This window comes from Camelus ferus, chromosome 16 (assembly GCF_009834535.1).
Source record: "Camelus ferus isolate YT-003-E chromosome 16, BCGSAC_Cfer_1.0, whole genome shotgun sequence".
Lineage (NCBI taxonomy): Eukaryota > Metazoa > Chordata > Mammalia > Artiodactyla > Camelidae > Camelus > Camelus ferus.
The window spans coordinates 33027974-33051359 of NC_045711.1; the positions used below are offsets into that span (position 1 = coordinate 33027974).

Consider the following 23386-nt stretch of genomic DNA (forward strand, 5'->3'; position numbering starts at 1 on the left):
TTAAATGTGTACTGAAGGAAATCCCAGGGAAGGGTAAATCACTATTAATGACATTTATTTCCAATGGAACAAAAATATCCTGGGCTATGCATACTGGCTATGGAATAATGAGAAATACCTGGCATTCCCATAAACAATTTTTAAGAAATAATAATATCATTGCTAAAATTTTAAAAAATTTACCCCCTTGAGAAAGTACAGACTACCTATCTCATCTATATACCGAAAATTTTCAATAAAATTCATATATAAATGGAAAACAGAAGCTATTACTTTCAGTTATAAATGAGAATTTTCAAGTCAAGGACAGAGGAATCCTTGTCACTGGCTGTGCTAAATTTGTCCACACACAAATGTTTTTTTGTTTGGTTTAGGCCTAATGAACTATATTCTTCAAGACGTATTTTGAAATATATCATATCCTATTTTCAAGACATTTATCAGACACAAAAGAATATTTCCCAGACCCTTACCACTTAACAGTGGTAAAAATTCACTTTTGCTTTTTAATTTTTAAAGTTTTCAAAAATACTATCCATGTCAATACAGTTCTGTACTAAACACTGTTTTACTGCTTTGACTTGTTTGTAAAATAAATATAGTCACTGAATGTCATTCTACTTCATTTTCCTTTCAATATGTTTTACTTACCTGGCACTGTATTGGCGTGGGCTGTGTGTACTCAGATTTCCGAATCTGGTGCATAAGTTGTTCATCAAACCCAAAATGAGCAAAACTACTTCCTGGTCTAGGAGGTGCAGCACCAGAAACCTAGAGACAAAGACAACTTGCAGGAATGACTTGTACTTCAAAATAACCAGCACCGAAAGTTCAACAATATCCGCCTTTATCTATCTAGCAGTTAGGTTCAGTATGAAGAAGTGAAAATACAAGTCTGCAACCAATAGCCTACACTGTCTGAAAAGGTAAAACTCAAAATAATAACAGATCTAAAACTTCATGTAAAAAACTCCAAGATAAAACTCCTGAGAAAGCAGTCACGTGATTTTAAAAGATTAAGGGCCTAGAAATATCTTAAAATTAATTTTCTCTTAAGAGATAAAAAGAAGTAATGTTCAATGAATTAGAAGTCATTAACTTTTTTTTCATTTGTATAACTATTAGGTAGGTAGCAGGAAAAAAAAATTTACTCTTGAAATAAAATGAGGAGTGCAAATGAGTTCCAAATAAGACATGTCTATACCCACTGGTTATAAAGATATAATCTACTGTCTCCAATTTGTTATTCCTGAAGAATTAATGTCCCACTTAGTGACAGTGCAGACAATGCCAAAACGTTTCAACTGTACCCAGGTGAAGAATGGGGCTCCACCTCCATGCTGACTCCAACAGTGGTGACCTTTCAATGTTTCTCCGGTGATGCTGATATTTCTAATCAGCATTTCACTTCAAAGTTTTTTTTGAAGGGGCACTTCTTGGAAAATAGGCAAGTACATGCGCGCGCATATGCATGCACGCGCACGCACGCACACACACACAGAGCACCCCCGACAACCACTCACCCACCCCTTAGAAAACACAAGTTCAAACATCATGTACCAACTGGTAAAGCCAGAAAGTTGTCCACACCAAAGCAGACACCACCATATTATCTGTATGTTTCACGTAACATCTAGCATCACCCTAAATAGTGTGGCCAATGTGCAGCCCAAAGCTTTTTAGTGAACAATTTAAACTATTATTCTGATATTAGTGCATGCATATTTTTTAGAGTTGTTAGTTTTTTCTTCTAATTAAAAAAAGTGTGCTGCATATAGTTTGAAAAGCAAGTGTATCTTAATTTTGAAATATTCTAACATTTCCCATGTTAGTCACCTCCATTAATCTTGTCTCCTCTTCCTGAAGATGGGAACCCCTTGCTTCATCTCTAGCCCACCCAATACAGTTCTTAGCACATTGTTCTCACTGCAGAAATACTTACTGGTTTTAGTTTTAAGGTCACATGACCTACTGTTCCAACACAACATACAAAGTTGACCAAACATACTCATACAGCATTCATGTGTGTCACATGAAAGAAAAAAATAATCATATCTTAAAATATCTGGAAGACTAAAACAATAAAATCAAGACACAAGAGCTCAAGGATCTAATTATTACTCTATCAAAGAGAGTTCAGGGACCATTAAAAAAGAAACTAAAGGTTATTTTAATTTGGATAAACAACAATACTAACTCCGGACTTATTAATATTAATATGCACATTGCCTTAACAACTGACTTACCCGAAGATTGAGCTTATGCCGGAGATCTATTAGCTGCTGTGGGGTGAGGTTGGTTATCTCTTCATGCTCATTGTAAAAATTTTTTTCAAATGGTGGATAGTCAATCTGCAGGTCCAATTATTCAAAGTTAGTCTAGAATTCAAGAGTCAATCCTGTAAGTTTGATTTTAATGCAAAATAACCTCTTACAAATATTATACAAGTAAAGCCATAACCAGCTAGAGAGAACAAAGGAATTCATTTATCCATGACAAAAATCCCAAAAGTACAGCCAGTACGTTCTCTTATTCCCTTTTTCAATATAAACACAAATCTACTTCCTAAAGAGACTCTTAAGAACACCTCAGATTTGGACAACTTTGACACAGACTAAGGAATCTCTAATGCCAAAGGACTCAGATATTCCACATGTAACAGATCTAGGCATTTAAAAACACTTCTAGTATCTAGGCATTTAAAATCACCTAGATCTAGGCATTTAAAAACACTTCTAATATTTCCTTTGGGGAGAGCTCTGCCTTTAGTGGGAGTTCTATTCTTTTTGATAACATGGAACTGTTTACATAACTTTTAAATTATATGCTCAAGCATTTCCAACTCCAAAGAGGGAAGAAGTCACATTTGCTACTCTTTTCATAGCCTACTGTACTAATAATACAAAACATTAGCATATTATTACATATGAATTTGGCTAAATGATTCTCTTTTTTGACATGATATGTCTACAATAAACTTATTTTTTAAGAGGAACTTAAGACTTTCATAGATGGTCAAAAACTTCATAATCTTGGATACAGCCTAAAATTAATCATCTTTCTATCAACAAAAAATAAAGAAGTATAAAGTTTTCCTTTAGCATTATTAATAGGACCTTTGTTATGCTCCCTACAATGCTGCACACTATGCTGTTAACAGGATTTTATTTAGTTCTCTTCACTTATCAAAATGGAAGCTCCATTAGGGCAAGAATTTTTGCTTCGTTCACAAAAACTCACAAATATGTAAATTTTTTACACACACTTTTTTTTGTATCCAAAAGAAAAAAAGAAGAACAGAAAGAAAGGGGTATCCCGTCCACATTTCTGGTCTCTCCTAGTAGACCGCCCATTCGTATTAGGACAACTGTGGGATACCCCAGGCATAATAATGAAGTTCAAGCACTTTGTCAAGTATCTCAAACATTTTATTAGACAATTATTTCAAATACTTGTATGTTTTCCCTTACTGGATTTTTCACCCTTTATCATGGATATATCCTCCTAGATCAGTTTCACATATTTAGTTTCATTTGCCACCAACTTCTTATGTGGTAACAGCTATGCAAAAGGAAACTGAATATAACCCACACTCCAACCTAGGCCAGTAGTTCTCAAACTTGTTAGTCTCAGGTGCCCTTTACACTTTTTACACAAGTTTTTGTTTATAGAGACTAAATCTATTGATATTTACTGTAGTAAAATTAAAGCAGAGGGGAAAAATTTTAATTTATAATTCACCTAAAAATAACAAACCCAATACATTTTAACATAAGTGCTTTAATAAAAATAACTACTTTATAATACTGTTCTACATTTTTGCAAATCTTTACTCCTCTGATACTATACTGAAACCTGACAAGCGGTCATTCTTAAAGGTTACTGTCATTGTGAAATCTGAAACCGTATCAATAAACTTTCATTTTGTTATATTATAATTCATGGGTCTATCATGTAGTTTGAGTGGAGCTTTTATTCATGCATGATTTTGTAACATACACTGGCCAATTGAAAATACTGGTTCACTGAGATGGTATGATGATCATCCAAAACATTTCATTATATAATTATATATAGATACACACACACACACACACACACACACACACACACACACACACACACACACATATAACATTTATCACCATCAATTTCATTACAACAGACTTTAAATATTGGAAAGCTGTCAAGCTCACTGTGGTGAATTTAAGTTTCCCAAATTCTAATTTTTGTTTGAAAGCTTGAATTTCTATTGTCGACTGAAATAAATGCGCAGCCTAAAAGTTAAGAGTTATGGTTTATTTGGCGGGAGGACTCGAGCTGGGCTGACAGCCTCTCAGATCACTCTGAGGGACTGCTCCCAAGAGGTAGGGGAGGAGCTAGGATATATAGGAGCTTTACAACAAAGACCAGGTAGTTGGAACAACAATAGATTGCTTGTTATCTAAAGAAAACCAGGCATCTTAAGTTAAAGCATTTAGTGCTTTTCTACATATGGGAGGAAGAAAACATTTGGGCTCACTGAATTCATTCCTTTCGACAAGCACCTAGCTATCTAGGGCCAGTATCCTGTCCTTTCTTATTCTGAGTCCGCTCAGAGGGCACCACTGTGAGTGGCTGCAGAGGCTGGGCTGCAGGCCTGTCCTCACTGGGGGGTGGCGGCAGACGCTGATGACTTGGTTTCAGCATTCTTTGTTTACTGACATGGCTGCAGTATTTTCATTCACATTGCAGTATTTTTGTTCACACTATCATGGGCAATAAAAACTTTCAACTGTTTTCCTTAAAGTGTCATTCATTTTCTCAAGTGAAAATGGTGTTCCATGAAGAAAAGCAGCTAGTTCAGCTCACAACTCAAACACCTAAGTGCCTGTCCCCTTGAAACAGCTGTCTTATTTTGCCATGTGATAGAAATGCTTTATTCATTCTTCCCATTTTGTCACACACAATGAAAAGACATGTAACATAAGGATCAAGATTTAGTAAATAAGAATTTTTACTGTTTCGTCAAGGATATTCTTAAGTGAAGCTGGCTTTGGGGGGGGGGGGTAACCATGATGGTCTGGCAGGGAAGAACACAGTGACAAGAACAGCTGGTACCACTGTCTTGATTCATGCTAAGGTGTCTGCACTGCTTTTATCCACTGGTGCAAATGCTGACACAGTGAAGAAGGCAAATCATCTTAGCATTACTATAAATTCTTCTGACTTTGTAGACTCCCTGAAAAGATCCTTCTGAATCCTAGGGCCATACTTTGAGAACCACTGCTTTAGATCTAGAATCACTAGGGTATACAAGATCTATCTAGTCTGATACTTAACCTGCATGAAATACTGATTTTTTCTTTTTTTCTCCAAGTGGATATACTGATACCCTTGTTTCCTTTTCCTGATTTAAGGAACCTGTAATTCTTGGTTCCATTTTGAAGGAATAGCCTCTCATCTGCCCCAGATCTGGGAGAAATAGTAAAGATTTACAGCAATTAAAAAGCAAATGCAGGCCCAGGGACTCACTGTGAAAGAAAGGTGGCAAGCGATGGTGTGGAAAACAAGTACAATTGCTTGAAAAAAATTCTTAGCCAAAAATCGAATGTGAGCAAATAATTCAGCTATACCTTGAACAAAAATATAGGCTATAAAGCCTCAACCACTCAGTCACTTTCTGACTCAATCCCTGGGCAAAGACCTCAAGATCCCAGAGGACAGATGGTCTTGTGATCTAAGGAGTACAAATCAGGAGTACTCAGATACTGGGAAAACCTAAATATTAAAGCTGAAGAAAACTGTACCAGCTTGAAAGAAGAGTTAAACTCAGCAAAACACCATACCTCTGAATGATCAATAGGAGGAAGAGGATCAATGATTTTTTTGGAAGGTGCAATTGGATTTCCATCACTATCATATTCCAAATTATCTTCCTCCTCCTCTTGAACCACACCAGCAGTTGGGTTCTCTGCCATGTACCGAAAATAAGCTTCCTGCAGGAAAGCACAAGGACATAATCATACCCAAGTACAATTGAGAACATTTCTGCTCCTGTAATTAGTGTACACAGTGTACCAGATGACTGCAGTTTAAATATCTACCAAGTAAGGCAAGACTCTTACTAGCAAAGATTCCTTTAAACAATAGCAGTATTCAGAGGGACAATCAGAGGAAACAAATGAAAGTTAGTACCATAAAAATGATTTAGCTTGCTTAACAGAAGACTTATAAATCTATCTGTTCCACAGCCTTCCTGATTTAGCCTGCTTAACAGAAGACTTATAAATCTGTCTGTTCCACAGCCTTCCTGGGGTGTGGTGTCTAGCTACCCTGCCCAGAGCTGTGGAACACATGCTGTGACTTTACCAATCCAAGTTTGGAAGCTGACACTGATTAGAAGGGTCACAAACATGGAAAGGGCTATTGATCACTCTGGTTCCCATCTCACCATCCCACAACTGAATGGGGAAAAAATACTGAAGGACAGTCAGTTAATTAGTGTTCCATCTCGAGACACAAGAATCACAAACGGAGCCCTTAGGAACAGGTAGAGGTTAGATATTGCTAGAGGCTATCTGTAGATCCCACACTACTGTTATTTCTTGATTTATCAGACTACACGTTAATTTTAATTAAAAAAAAAACAAGCTGAATAAAGCTCATATTTGTTTTTGATGCCATAGGTGATCAAAAGTTCCATCTTCAACATGGGGGAAAGCCACATGAATCTTTATATTACCAGTTGGTCACACATGTAGAAAAGGAGCAAGTCAAATGACATTCCCTGCTGAACGTCAGGAATGGCCATTTCAGTGAAGGCAAGCTCTAGCTTGTCCCCAGTATAGACTTTGTGGGGTAAATGTAAAAGATAGAAATACTGCATAGGAACTCACTTGGTCATCTTCCTCTTCAATGTCATCTCGAATACCCCTGGAAAAACAAGCGGAGAAACAAACTTCCCTGCAAATGTTCCACATACCCAGCTCCACACTTATAGCACATTAGTGTTGAATTCCATACAGCCAGGAACTCTCAACACTAACAATAACAAAGCAGCAATGAGCACAGTGTAAACTATCCATCCATCATATATGCCTGGTTTCATTCTATAAGCTGCAGTTTGCATTTCTTTTGAACATGATGATATGATACTCCTAGAAACATCAAATTCTAAAGGATATAGGGAGTAAAACTTTTAAAGTTAGATACCCAAGGATCCTAGTCTAGTCTGGTCAACCCCATACAAGAAACAATGCAGTTGTGAAAAGCATTTTTTAAAGTATATTTTTAAAAAAACAAACCTGCATTGGGCATACACTAAAAAGAATGTTATAACCTTCTTAATGTACCTCAGAGTTTCTAGCTCTAGAGTAATTGCATTCAGCCAAAATCCTTGGGGATAGAGAGAAAAACTACATCACCTCTTTAAGTTTGGCACTAAAACTCCCAAACAATTCAAAGAAAACTTTCACCTCCACTTGCATCTCTCAGGAGCTACAAAACGTACAGCTGCTTAGTTCCCACAATCATCCCTTTTTAATCAGACTTTCTGCCTAACCTAGGGGACTTGTAATTCCTAAGGCAAGCAACACCACCAGTACAGGGCAGCTGGAAGAGAACGCAATACAGAGTAAGCACTGAAAAGAGGGCTGAACCTCCTTATGGCACAGGAACTTTGCGGGGGGGGGGGGGGTGAGCACTGACTGCAAAGCAGAGGGAAAAGTCCAACCACGCCTTCTTGTGCTTAGAAGCAAAAGACTTAAGAGGAGTGTCTTCAGCAAGGGAAAGAGAAGAATTCTCTTTCCCAGAAAATAAAGTATTTCAAGTTCTGACTAGTTGCTAAAGCATGATGTCACCCTTAAATGAATTAGATTACTTATTCATAATATACATAGTATGTTATGATATAATCACCATTACTTCTCAAAAATAATGCATTAACTTCTTTTATATTAGTTACGGGACAAAACTCAAAGCAATGAACCCGAACTTTAGTAATGATGCTCTCTTGACTCCCATTGTAATTCATTCTGTTTACTAAAAATTATTTATAATTGAATACCAAGTATTCTACCAAAAAGAATGTTTTTTTAATTACTGCAAATGCAAAGTCATCTCTATTAACTATAAAAACATTCAAGATAACAGGAATAACTTCAAGTCAAGACATCTGTGTACTTTAATTTTCTCTATAAACTTTGGGGGTACAGGTTTTGCAATAATGCAGCAATTTTCATGTAACTTTTCTGAAGGAGAAGAAAACAACTTACTTTACGTTTTTCCTTTCCTTGTCCTTTTCTTCAAGTCTCTTCATGTCTCTCGCCGCTTGATCCTAATGAAAAAAAAAAAAGAAAAAAGGGGGAAAAGAGGTCATATGGAATCAACTAAAAACACTGAAAGGGAAATTTCGTGAAGAATTTTTAGATTTGAGTAAGAACCACCACAGTTCTAGCTATATGCCTTTGCTGCAATCAACGATTATTTTTCAAAGAGAAACACCCAAAGGTGGGAGGGTATAGCTCAGTGGCAGAGTGCATGCTTAGCACGCACAAGGTCCTGGGTTCAATCCCCAGTGTCTCCTCTAAACATCAATCAATCAATCAATCAATCAAAGTACCCCTCCCATAAAAATAAGTAAATAAATAAAGAAAATTAAAAATTGAAAAAAAAAGAAACACCCAAATGTTCTAAAAACTTGACTCACCATGGACTGCATGATTTTTATCTGCAAATATATCATGTATGGAAAAATTAGCAAAATTGCTTGATTAGTCTATTTTTTAAAGACGACTTACATCAGATTACCAATGGGGCTAGTAAAAAAAAAAAAAAATGCGTATTTCTGGATCTGGCTCTGGAAAGGTGGGACAATTTTGTCCCCAGTGGACATTTGGCAATGTCAGGAGACACCTGGTTGTCACAACTTGGGGTGAGGGACCGTTACTAGCATCTAGTGAATAAAGGCCGAAGATGCTGCCAAACACCCCACAATGCACAGGACAGCCTACAAAGCAAAGAATTATCCAGCCCCACTTGTCAATGGTCCTGAGGTTGAAAAACCCTACTCCAAATCTACTAAATCAGAATCCTTGCTGGTAGAGTTAAGTGCATGTAATTTTCCCACTTTCCATTGGCAATTCTTATGCACAACAAATTGATAATTACTGATCTAAATTAATTCTCTGTTCTATACATGTGAAAATCAAGGTCATAAGAATTAAGTAATTTACCCCAAGGTTAAAACACATTCTGCATAACTGTTTATTACAAAACAACATGAGTTTTTCCGACTTCTTTGATTAAAGAAATACCACAATATATTACCTGACATGGTCAGATTTTCTATCTATTCAAACATTCCTTATTAAGAAATATTTTAAAAACAGAAGTTACACATAAACAACTTATTTTTCAAGGGACTGGGCCACATATAAGATACACTTCAGGCCAGGGCTAAAGTGAAGATGACAAAAGTAGTGCAACATAAGAAAAGGGCCCAAAATTTATAGAACATATTTTTTAAGCCTACATAAATCTTTGTTGAAACACTAGCTAAAAAATCAATCTTCATCCAGTTCAAACACTAGAAAAGTTTACAATTTATAGAAAAGTTTACACTTGATCAGGGATTAATACAGTATTTTGGAATAACACTCTCCCCAAGATCAGACAATATCCAATCTCTGTCCTAAAACCAGTAAAACCCCTTTGGATACTGTACCAAAAAACACCCAGAAGAATGATTCTATATCAGAAAAATTTAACCCCCCAAAAGCTTCAACTATTTAAAATTCCAAGCAAGAGAATCTGGGCAATTATTGGATATTCCTACTCAAAAAGGGCTATGCCAGCTTGAACTTAACAAAAATTAAGTTTAAATTTAAACCTAGAAAATTAAGAGCTGATTTTTATCCTAACTCATCTCTAGGGATCTCAAGAAATAATGAGAAACCTTTGGGAAATGTCCATAGCTCAAGAAGACGGGAAAAGAAAAGGATATGCGTAAGATATCTCAAACACAACAAACCATTAACTTATTGCCTTTTACTTTTGAGAGAATCATTCAACACATTTACTAAATTGCTACCATGCTGCAAAGCACATGTATGTTCTTAGTAGTTTTGTAAGCATTATGGTAGAAATACACAATGCTACAAGAACTCAGATACGGAATGATAAAGCAGAAAGAATACGGGCTTTAGAGTTGAATCCTGGCTCAGCTACCTATTAGGTGTATATTCTTTGGCAAGTAATTTGAGTTGTTCTAAAACAAAGGCAAGAAACTCAAAATACTTAATGGGTACCAATTTGACAATAAACAAAGTCAGGCCAGGGTAAGAAAAGTTGTACTCTTTTGACAGACATGATTTACTTGTACTTTAGCAAGGAAGAATATTCTAAAGCATGCTCTAATTTTTCTTGTATCACATAGTCCTGAGTCTTTAATTTTCTGATATTTGATGAGACCTGAGCTCAAGAAAAATATTTCTCCACTGTAAGAAAATTACAACACAAGTGTGATGATAAATGGTTCTAAATGACGGCCTCAGTGTCAAGTAAACAATAGGGACTGATGGGACTCCCATGAACTGGAAAAAGCCTGCCGTGTCTATAGCAGGCAGCCATTTGCTCAGCAACAGCCTATTTTTGCCACAAAAGTATGCAGGCCTAGCCTTGCCAGATTTTCCACTTTTCAAGAGTCTGGACTTTTAGACAAAATCTCTCAATCTTAAAAACACTGGCTCACATTTTTAAAAAGCAATGTTTAGGCCAAAACAAAAACACATTTATATTGGATTCTTTATTCCCTTACTTCCTGAGAGGAGAGATGAATTCTGGCTGAAGACTTCAGGAAACAAGTAACTGAGGAATCTAGAAGGATTTTATTTCATAAGCAATCAAGTGACAGGTTCTGAGCAAGAGTTATAGCATGATAAGAAACACACTTTAGTTTAAGTACTCTGTAGCTGTACACCACATAAATGGGAGAGAGGAGAAACCAAAGCAGGGAGAGAATTTAGACCAGGCAAGAATTAATAAGGGTATATGGTAGGATGACTACTGTGAAAACAAGAAGAAATAGATGCAAAAGGATATTGTAAAGACTGACAGAACTTGGCAAACAACGAGAGGAAAGACAGCATGATGTACTGCAAAGAGCTAGTCCTTGGGACTACTAAGCATGAAAAATTAGATTTGAGTCCCAGCTCTGCCACACAGTACAATGTGATTTGGGGAAAGGATTTGAATTACCTTAGGGTTCAGTTTTCTTATTAGTTAAAGTTATATATATATTTTTTTTCCTCTGCCTATTTCTCTTTGTTATTCTTAGGATTAAATAAGTCACAAACATGCTAGATTATCTGCTAAGAAGAAAAGAATGGAAAATTAAAGGGAAAAGTTAAGCCAAGGTAACAGTGTGAATATTGCTGCCATTAAGAGAATTGAGGCCAAAAAAAAAAAAAAAAAAAAAAGACCCGGTTGAGGAGGAAAAGATGATAAATTAGGTTTAAGGTGCCAGGGCACACATCCACGTAAAAATGGCCAATATGCGCCTAGAAAAGCAGATGAAACCAAAGAGAGATTATGGGACAAAAGATATTAATTATTCACATACAAGTTACATTTTAGAAGTGGATGAGGTCACTAAGTAAGGTATAAAGAATGAAGATAGCAAGTCAGAACAGAGAACTGTAGGAGAATCATATTTGAGAAACTGGAAGAGGATCACAAGAATGACAGAAAACAGTCAGATGGCTACATTAGGATTTATTTGGGTCTACTGATATGGTAGTTACTGTTTTTTTAAGAGTTATAGAGATACAGAGATACTAATGGATGAAATGATTTGTCAGAGACTTACTTTAATCTAAAAGAGGAGTGGGAGGTATTAGATAACACAAGACTGGCCAAAAGTTGTTAACTGATAAAGGAGGGTGAACGGTACGTGGGGCTCATCTTATTATTCTACTCTTGAATGTGTTTGAAATCTTTCATTAATAAAAAGTAAATAAGTAAATAAATAGAGAAGTCAGAGAGATGGGAGAAAAGGACAAAATGCAAAATCACAAGAGCCTATGGAGAAGAGTTTTAAGAAGGAAGTGGTCACAAGTTTCAATTTCTACAGTGAGGTCGTGAATGTTGATGGTAAGACATAAACATTAGCAGTGCAGAAGAAAGAATTTGTAATTTTAGCAAGTTCCTAAAGGTTAATTACTTTACATAAATATGTATTTAATAAATCCTAGATTGAATAAGATAACATTCATTCCATTTTAGAATATACCAAGAATTATTAAAACAAAACACACACATGCAAATCTTGAGCTAATATGTTCAAGGGCTACCGTTCAAATTCCTAGACACTAATCATCTCTGAAAACGCTAGAAGGCAAGTAGAAGTCTATTTAAAAAACTACAAAATACAAGAGCAACTCTGCCCCAGAAGGGCCAAAAACCAAATACTGAATGAGGACTAAAGCACGAGGTTAATTTGATCTACTTCTAATTGCTGAAAATTTTAACGTAACAGAGATGATACTTGCCTCCACTTCAGCCATGAATGCCTCTAAGGGATCATCATCGCTGTCAGAATCTACTGGCTTGGAATGAAACTGCTGGCGAGTAGGTGAGTTTTCAGCAGGAATGTAAGGTAAATCAACATTGCTAGAATCTTCTTCCTCATCTTCAAAATATCTGAAAATTAAGATGTATAATTGATAAAGTGTTTAATTTGGGGTCAGGTGAATCTTGCATTTAACAAAAATTTTTATTATGGTATATGTTACTATTAAGAGATTTAAAATATAAAGGTCAAATTGGAGACCTTCAGCCTTTGGCTTAGGATCTAACTATTAAGTATCAAAATGCATGCAAAATCCTAATTGCAAAAAAAAGTCACAGCAGATTCTCCATTCCAATAGTGTCTGTTAAAATCACATTTCCAGTTCTGTCAAAAGGAATTAGTTTTCAGTACAAATTTAGTACATCACTGTTAAATAGATATAGCAAATATTAGCATATGTTATGGAAAAAATTACTTTTGTGTGTTTATTCTTTACAATCCTTCAAAAATTTTTAGAGACATATTCATTAGACTAGAGACTTTCTTCAGAGGTGCTGGGCTATTTTCTGAGGACCAACAGAAAACTTCTAGAATTAAAAATAAATGTTTAGGAATATAGCCAATATTTTATAATAACTATAAATGAAGTATAACCTTTAAAAATTGTGAATCACTATGTTGCACACCTGAAACTTATATAATATGGCCTATCAACTATACCTCAAAAAAAAAAAAAGTGAAAAAAAAAAAAAAAAAAAAAAAACAGAACAAAAAACTCAATCCAAAATCCTCACCATATTAGTTAAGTACTGAGAAAAAAATCTTCAAAGTCTGGAGAAAGCACTACTTTCCCTCTAACAAACAGCCCAGAAAAGAGTATCTATATAGCTCTTTAAAAACTAATAAAACAAAAATATTCTTTAGACTTTACCTCAGAATTAAATGCAATAGTAATACAACCAAGTATTAGTTTAAGGAAATCACAACTGCAGCTTAAAATTTTGAAGCATTTCAAGTCTTCATAGGAATTATTTCAAAAGCTCTAACCACTGTTATGTGCTACACACACACACACACACACGCATGTTCATTTATATAGTAGTTTCATTTAAAGTATCCCTGAATTGGTAAACTGCTCTCTAGAATAATGATCCTTGACTTTGCTGAAACTTAAATACCTACTTCTGCATTTAACTGCTAAATAACATACTAGTTTTTTTTAAATGCTGCTGTGTACTTTTAAAACTCTGTTCTTGAGGGGTTTTTTTAATTAAAAGAAAAAAATCTCAAGCAGTGTCACAACCAGGCTGGAAATAACAGCAATACAAGATTTCTTCATACTCGGCAAAGAGGGAAGTTACATATAATCTACAGGAATCAGAGCTCAAACTTTCAAACCCCAGCTTTTTAAAGCTATCACCTTGCTAGATAATCAAGTTAAAAAAGATAACTGGTAAATAAATATGTTTCCTGAGAACTGCGGGCAAAAATATGAGATTTTCCTACCACTATTAAGATGTTACAAAGTAAGAGTTTTAAAGACTTGGGTTTTGAGTTCAAACTATATCTCTACAGGCAGACAACTTCCTGTGTTTCCAAGACCATTTATATGGTGTAAATAAAAAACTTCAGTAAAGACCATCAAAAACCACATGAATTACTTAAAACTCTTTAACCATATTCAGGTTTCAATGGCTTCAAATCCTTTTTGGAACAAGTAAAAGTAAAGAGGCACACAAGTACTGTATTCCTTAAGAATGAGTAAACTTGACAAGTTAACTTATTAGGAATGATGCAATTCAGTGAGATAATCAATTTAAGAAGTCGTATTAATACTGGAAAAATAAATGGTTTCTTTGCTTCAATTTCTGTTGATATAATGAATGTCTCAAAGCACAAACTTTGCTAAATTACCAGGAATTACCACTTACGCATTTTCTTCATCAAAGTTGGCCCGTTTAGAACCAATTTTGTAGAAAGAAGGGAGCTGTGGTGGAGCTGACTTTCCAAATCCAGAAGAAGAGCTGGTTGCCCCAAAGGCACTGTGGGACTGTTGTGGGAGTTTTGGTTCCTCCTTCTTTCCAGCACTAATAGCAAAACCTCCAAAGCCAAATCCTCTCTTAGTACCAGGGCCACCTTTATTCCAGTTCATGGTGTCAATGATTGATCTGTTAGGAACAAGAGACATAATACAAATTTTATTTTATAAAGTAAACAGCCCACTGATTTTTACATCTCTTCCAACATCTACCTACAATTTTATTTTAAACTTTTGCCTCTCAATTAAAACTTTAGGTTTGTACTTCAGATATGCAATATTCTACCCTAATGAAATGGTCACATTTTCTGAAACACTGAAGAAATTATTATTTTATTGAGATCTCACTCCAAACAGGAATGCATCATTTAATATCATACATTTCAAAAGGATTTGATTGTTGGTTTAACATCTTATTAAGCTGCCAAAAACATTCACAACATAACAAATATTTGAGGGAATCTGACATGCACTAGGCTTGTGTCAGACAACTGAAGATACCAAGATAAAAAGACTTAATCTCTTAATCTTTATTCTCAAGGAATTTACACTCTACCAAAAAAAAAAAAAAAAAAGACAAAAACAACCTACAATTATTATAATATAATGTAATGTTTGCAGTAACAGGGATTGAGGTACTATCAGAAAACCGTTCCCAAATTAAAGTTCACACTGTAGTTTTAGCTAGCTAAAAAGTTTTAGCCAGATGTCTGGTAATGACTTCTAAATGAAGAATCAAAGAATCAAAACTTAGATGACAGATGAGTTATTTGTAGTACCTATGTGATTGTCTCTAAACGGCACCTGTAACCCATGCATTTATTGAGCAACTGCCCACTAGAATACCACCCAGGAAGAAGCCATGATTCACTGATATGTTGCCTGAAGTATTCAGTTAGCCTATTATTAAGGATTACAAAGAAATTTCCTGAACACTGATTAAATCAGTTTAAGTAACACCTTATATTTTGTTAGTCTTGGTTCCAAAAAATCTTTTTTAATGACACAACCTAAGTTTTGTAGAAAAGCAGAAAACTCAGAAAGCAAAAAGGAACAAAATTTAAAATTACCTGAAATTTCCTCTCTGATATGCAATTTTGTTGATATCTTTTACAATTTTTTCCATGCATATATGTACACACACACAAATTTAAAAAAACTGAAACCATAGTGTACATATTTAGCTACTGATTTCTTCACCTAATAACATGAACATCTTTAAATGTTAATAAATCTATTTCTCCACTAGTTTTACAATGTTGTGCAACATATATAGCTGTATCTTTGTGCATACTCTTGATTACTTCCTTGGGATCAATTTTTAAAATGCAATTGCTGAGCCAAAGGGAATGTGCATTCCATGATTTAAAAATTTTAATTACTACTTAACATTTATGGAAAAGTGTCCATTATACACTGAGTAACATGAGAAGGGCATGAACAAGGTGGGTGGTATGATTCACAATGTAACTCAATGTAAAAGCATGTATTACCTATACAGAGATTGCTGGAGGGCTGTTTATCAAAACATTAATAGCAGTTATTTTATTTTTACTTTCTTCTTTGTATTAAAGTTTACCATTAATAAGAAGAGTTTAAATGTTTATAATAGACTCTGAATCCAATGTGGAAAAGAGTTCCAAGAACTGCTTTTTACAATGGCATTGCTGAAGTAGACCACGCTCTACTTTCCTGGTTCCATGCCCCTCCCCCACGTACACCTGGTAGGTTTTGTTTCAACTACTATTATATAGCAGTTCAGTCTGCTAAGTATTAAATTTGATTTATGCTATGTCAATCTCCACCCTTAGTTCCAGGTAGGGACTGTCCTTATTCATTTTAGACCTTCCATAGAAGTTATTTATGGCTATAATAAGCACTTAATAAGTAACAGTTTAGTTGACCTTAAGAGCATTTCCTGCTTTCTTCAGGAATCCCTTTAGGGGGATCAGCATAATTCTAGTGAGATGAGATTTATTAAGAATATTTACAAGCCAGAAAACTTTACCATCTGATAGTACTGTTTAACCAATCTGTAAGCCTGGCTTTACAAGAGTTGTTCCTAAGCAACAAAAACGATAGATTCTGAATTTAAACCTCATTTTTCCTAGTGCATATAATGTAAGAAGCTGCTAATAAATAAGCCACAGAAATCAGAAAGTAGGCAAAGGAAGGATGGAGGGGAAAAAAAACCTTTACGTTTGGGTAGATTTTAAGAATTACAAGAACAAATCTCCTAGCAGGAAAACTTTCAATGGCTTACTAAAAGCTTGCTGAGGAAGGTCAGGCGGCATACTGGGTGCTGGGCATTTACAGATGAAAAATAACAGTCCTACTCTCAAGGAGTTCACAGTATACTTTAGCCAGCTTTAAAAAAAAATGACATGTTCTTACAGAGATACTGCACAAAGTGCACTCATTGATGGCCCAGCAGAAGGGTACCCAATCTATGATGAATGGGGTAGAAGGCAGTTTTTCTGGAGATGACACCAGTGTTAAGTTTTGAAATCTGAAGAGGCATTAGATCCAGGAAGAAGTGTCAGAAGAGGGCATTTCAGATTGAAGGCACCGTAAATACTACCACAGAAAACTGGAAATAGTTCAGTGCAGGTGCAGTTCAGTAGGACACTTAGGAAAGTTACAGGGCACATGTTCAGAAAGACAAGGAGGGCTCAGATGAACAGTTTTCTATGCTATGCTAAGAATATACTGTATTCTGCCAGCTATCAGGAACCATTAATTTTAAGCAAAAAGGGGACATGTTTCTGATGAGTGTTTTAGAAAGATTAAATGAGTGATAGTAGGACAAGTTGGACAAAAGGAAGGTGATTAGGAAGTTGTTATAAAAATACAGATGTAAAGTGACAAGGTACCTGAACAATGAAGGAAGTGGTTATGAGGAAGGAGAAAAGGCGGAGATGGTGGATCTGAGTTATTTACTTAGAGATCTGTGAGGAGGAATCAACTGTGGTGAGTGACCAATAACTGGATGTAGAAGCTAAGGAGGAAGGAAGAGTCTAGAATAACTTTGGAGGTTTCTGGCTTTTACAGATTGGGTGAATGGTGGTGCCATTAACAGAGATGAAAACCTATAAAGCCAGGCATGGAGAAGCAGGCAGAAGATGAGATCAGTTCAGTATCTACAGGAAAGCTAAGGAGAAGTAACAAGGTCTGTAACTACAGAGAGAGATGTGTGATGGAGCGATAGATTTGATATGAGACACTTGCATTTGAGGCTACCTATGCAGATAAGCAAGCAGAGACAGGGCACAGAGAGAATGACAAGAGGGGCAAAGCAATCGTAGTGCACGTCAATATCTAGGAACGGGCTGGGAAGAGAAGCTCATACGGAAACTTGAGAAGGAACAGACAGGAGAATAGCGGAGAACAGTGACACAGGTGGTTGGGAAGTTTTACAGAAAGAAAGTAATGCCCAGTGGTAAAAACTAAAGAGAAGACAGGTGAGAAAAGAAAATGCCTCTGTTGGAGCAATAGGGGCAGGGTTAAGGAATGATTGGTAAGTAAGTGGTAGAGGATGAAGACTAGGCCAAGAGGAATACAGATTACTTTCCAGGCTGTTTAACAATGACAGGAAGGAGAGTGTGAGGTGTTAACCAGAAGAATTTTGTTTAAGGAAAAAGGTAAGCACGTTTTTATGCCAAAGAGGAAAAGCCAACAAACAGAAAAATCAAAGATGTAGAATGAAAGGAGAAATCATAGAAACCAGGTGCTGTGGAGACCTGACAAGACCAAAATCCTTAACAAGGAGTAAAAAACTCTTCCCTCACCCCCCAAGACTGAGGATAGGAGAAACGGATGGGCATGACATAAATTAATCCTACTAAATAATCAAAGGGCTCAAATTACAAAAGAAACAAATTCAACACTTGGTTTTAAAAATACGACTTTTGCCACAAACAGGCAGGCTGTGTGACTTTGGGCAGGTGAGAGTTGTTTAATGGCTTACAGACATAAGATGCACAATATGCAATACTTTCTTCTTTAACTCTTGGAGATTTGGGTCAACTCAAAGGCTGAGAACACTTAACTGTCCTCAAACCTTTCACTAGTGTGATCTAGGACACACTGTTCATTTTCCCTAATTAATTGCCTCTAGTAAGGCCAAACAATTGTGCTTTCTATTTATCCCACTGACTAGAATGTTAGCTCCACAAGGGCAGGGACTTCGCCTGTTTTGTCCAGCACTGTATCCTTAGTGCCTAGTGTGTGTATAGTATTCAAAAATTTTCTGTTTAATGAATAAATATCATGCATTCAGGCTTTTCAACATTCATTTTTGGAAAACCATCATCCCCCATTATCAAACCTTGCTATCTAGCTATCTAGATCTCCTGATTAAATCTAAGCCAGATCATCCGCAATGTACCATTAATTCCACACTCTCTTGAGAAAAGTTTTTCCTACATTAATCCATATATATGGCTACAGATCCTTGACAATCACAGAGGTTTGAGGGACTGTAGCTGATATAAGAACCAAAGACAGAAGATCTAATCTCTATTTGGTTTTATGATGTTTAAAAAAAAAAGGGAAAAAAAGAAAAGAAAAAAGGAACCCTCTTTCGCTTAAACTTTTAAGGCTATTAAAATTAATCTGCATCCTCTAAGTAAACACTGTTTGGAGAAGAGACATCTACTAAGTAGTTGATAAGAAAGTCAAAACAGTGAGAATATTAAAAAATTAACTGTAGTCCTGCTATTTGTGGGTCTCCTCAAAGTTCCTTTTATTTGGTCATACAGGACACACACACATGAACTTCTAAACCTCCTCTCTAGTTATAATAATACGCCTGGAAAATCCTTCCCACAAGCTGGCAAACTCCTATCAAACAGTTCTGAAATTTCACCTCTGCTTCCATAAACACTTCTAAAATTGATGACAGGAAAGATGAAAACACGCAACAGCTTCAGAGGATACAGAAATCGCATGGCTCCCAATACCCAGCTAAAGTTCACACGTTTCATTAAAAACAACAACCAGCAACAAAAACAATCCAACTTTAAAAATGGGCAAAGGACTTGAATAGACATTTCTCCAAAGATATACAAATGACCAGTAAGCGTACGAAAAGATGCTCAACATCATTAATCATTTGGGAAATGCAAATCAAAACCATTATCACCTCACACTCATTAGGACAGCTACTATTAAAAACAAACAACAACAAAAACTCCCACAAAAACCCAACACAACAGAAAATAAGTGTTGGCAAGGATGTGGAGAAACCAGAACACTTGCATATTGCTGGTAGGAATGAAAATGATTCGGCTACTATGGAAAACAGTTTGGTGATTCCTCAAAAAAATTAATCATAGAACTACCATATGATACAGCATTTCCTCTTCCGGCTATATATCCAGAAGAACTGAAAGCAGGGACAGACATCTTTACACTCATGTTTATAGTAGCATTACTCACCATAGTCAAAAGGTGTGTAAGTAACCCAAGTGTCCATCAATGGATGAATAAATTCTGACGCATGCTGTAACATGGATGAATCTTGAGGACATCATGTTAAGGAAATAAGCCAGTCACAGAAGGACAAATGCTGTATGATTCCACTTAGGTGTGTAAGTAACCCAAGTGTCCATCAATGGATGAATAAATTCTGACGCATACTGTAACATGGATGAATCTTGAGGACATCATGTTAAGGAAACAAGCCAGTCACAGAAGGACAAATGCTGTATGATTCCACTTATATGTGGTCCCTAGAATAGTCAAACTCATAGACAGAAAGTAGAATGGTACTTGCCAGGGATTAGGTGGGTGGAGGGTGGGGAGTTACTGCTTAATGGGGAGAGTTTCAGTTTTACATGATGAAGAGTTCTGTGGACACTATAGTGGTGATGGTAGCAAAACAGTGTGGATGTACTTAATGTCCCTGAACTGTACACTTAAAAATGGTTAAGATTTTTTAATGTGTATTTTACCACAGATAAAAAAAAAACTATGAAAACTAAAGAATTAGAATTCCACTTGCACATATATTTTCAGATTATTTTATTCAGTTTATGACAGAGATTAACACTGTCTAGACCTCAATTTCTACTCTGAAAGGCAAACATATTTGTGAAATTTTAGCTTTTTTCTTTTTAAAAAAATAGTGCTTTTTAAAATAAAACATCTAATTTGAAAAGAATTATCTGTATAATAGAATTATAAACACAATTTATGAGATTTGCTTTAAAGAGAACCACCTAAGTTTAGTCTGAGAAATAACTTTGCTTTATTCTATAAACACTGATAACCACTTTCTGTTATGTGCCCAGTATTGAGGCACACCTCTCCTTTCCCACTTCCACTATTGCAATAATTTCCTAAAACAAACAACCAGACAACCAAGGCAAAAGGGAAGCTATTACAAATAGAACCAGGTAAGGCCTCTTTTGAGGGGACAGATTCTTGACATTTGACAAGTAACCCCCAACCTCACAACTTAACTGTTCTAAGAATGTCTTTTATCAGAAAAGTGGTGGTGATATACATCTAGAGCCTGCATCTACAACCAGCAAATACTCCATAATCCACGAGAAGCGACACTACATGGTAAAGTATTAAGTGGTGAAGTAATAGAGGGTCAGAAATAGAGAAAAGAGAAAATAAATTTCCATCTCCTTTGGCAGGTGTTTGTTAATATTGTGAAACTAGAGAAAGTCACACTCAAGGGAGGTGAACGTTCAGATTCTCAGCAAAACCTCCTTCCAGGTTCCTCCAGACACTGGGCCCAAACTTTCTTGCCTTACATTTCTGATCCTGTCATTCCCTTCGATTAAATAGCTTTCCACAGTTACTTAGGCTGGAATGAGACAACAAACTACTTTACAAGCACTTTGGTGAAGGCTCTTCCCTCCACCTGCATTCCCTCCCCACCACATCTCTCTCTATACCTACCTACCTAAGTCCTATTCCTCAAAGCCTATCTCAAATATCAACTCCTAGAACTAAGGCACAAATATGATCCTCCCCAGAGAAGTGGTATCTCCTTCCTCAAACTCCCCTTCTAGTCTTCAAAAACCCAAGATTTACTCGTAACTATCTGTGTTCTGGATTTCTCTCTCCAGCTCCATGTTACAAGTTTTATGAGTGAAGAAGCAGGCTTATTTATTTTTTCCTTTTCTGTTTTCTAGAGAATACACTCATTGTTCATGTTTATTTGATACACAGGAGACCCAAGGATATTTACAATTTGGCTGAGGAGAAAAATTAAAGATAACATAAAGTCCTGCTTGATACTGTTTTAGGCACTAAAATGCTGTGGTTTAGCAGAAAATCATAACAGCAGATTCTGGAGCCAGCCTGACTGCGTTTAAACTCTGGCTTTGCCATTAACTTGATGGGAAACTCGTGGAAGTTATTTAGCTTCTTTGGCCTCAGTTTCCTCATCTGTAAGATGGTGAGACTATCACCTACTTCACAGGGTTGATGTGAAAAATTGAATTCATACCCAGAAATATACTTAGAACAAAGCTTGGCATGTTGTAAGTGCACAATATATATTAGTTGTCATGTGTATCACTAATAGTTTTTCTCCAGAAATCAATTTCTCCATTGGTAAAAGGAGAATATCAAGCTAGACTTCTCAGGTTTCTTTCAAATCAGGAATTCTATGTATCAGTGCCACATGACACTTAAGATGTCAGAGATCACCATGAGCTGACAAGTGGGAACAGGCTTCAAAAGAGAGCTAGGAACTCAGGCTAGACACAGAAAGATGCAAGCTGAGTAGTGAAGTGTGAAGGAAGAAGACACTCTAGGCACAAAAGCTAGAAATAGCAAGGCTAGGAAATTAGAATAAGTGTGGAGCATAAGAAAGATAATTTGGCTAGAGCTTATGTTTTGGGCAATGGTGGAAACTAAGATATAAACTAAATGACTTTAAAAATAACTAAGAACCAGTAAGTATAAAATTACATTACTTTATCACTTGTGTTTTTGGAGGGGACAGTTCTAGCTGATCACCATCTACTGTATCTAATAACTTGCCCTGAGACTATCTCGTATTATAAACCTGTTAGTTCTTTAACAAGAATCTGTTAAGACCCAAGAATTTCAACACATTATTCTAAAGGCAAAAATAAGTAAATGCTGGGTTACACTTATTTTAGAAGAATCTCTTTTCTCTGTTGGCTTAAAGAAATTAAAAGCTGATTATATGACTATCAATTTGATAAAACTGAAACATAAAGAACTGTACTCTTTCATGAATTACACATATTATTACAATGTAAGTCAAATCTTACCACTCCTCTACTGCAAACCTTCAGATAGGTCCTATCTCAGGCAGAAGAAAAGTGAAATCCTCACAACAATCTAAAAGGCCCTGATTGTTCTGTGCTCTCCCCCACCCCCACTCCCATTCTTCCCTGACCTTATCTCCTACTACTCCCTCCTTTGCTCACAGTGCTCCAAGCATACTGGTCTTCTAACTGTTCCTCTAACAGGCCAGCATTGTCCTTTTCAAGGTCTTTACACTTGCTGTTGTTCCCTCTGCCTTATTTCCACAAAAACTAGCTAGGCTCACTCCCTCACCTCCTTCGAGCCTGTCTAAATATCATCTTGTTTGTAAATACTTCCCTGACCACTCTATTTCAAAATGCAACACCTCCCCATTGTTCTTTCCAGCCTAATTTTTTTTTAACCTAAGGCATCAATCATCTTCTAACATATAGTATAATTTACATATTGTTTTGTCTCTCTTCCCTCCGCTAGAAATTAAGTTTCATGAGGGGAGGGATCACAGACCCAGAACAGTGGGAGGAAACAGACACACAGAA

At 36.0% G+C, this 23386-nt stretch overlaps 1 protein-coding gene across 2 annotated transcripts in view; it reads right to left on the reverse strand.

Annotated features, from left to right (window-relative positions):
* The window catches only part of DDX42 (DEAD-box helicase 42), a 35022-nt gene that overhangs the window by 10198 nt on the left and 1438 nt on the right, over window positions 1-23386 (reverse strand). For both annotated transcript variants that reach the window (XM_032457094.1, XM_032457095.1), the window contains exons 2-8: window positions 14482-14718; window positions 12531-12681; window positions 8256-8317; window positions 6879-6915; window positions 5829-5978; window positions 2247-2351; window positions 652-771 (exon numbers count right to left, since the gene is read on the reverse strand). In XM_032457094.1, the coding sequence (XP_032312985.1) occupies window positions 652-771; window positions 2247-2351; window positions 5829-5978; window positions 6879-6915; window positions 8256-8317; window positions 12531-12681; window positions 14482-14718 (862 nt within the window). The remainder of the gene's footprint in view (window positions 1-651; window positions 772-2246; window positions 2352-5828; window positions 5979-6878; window positions 6916-8255; window positions 8318-12530; window positions 12682-14481; window positions 14719-23386) is intronic.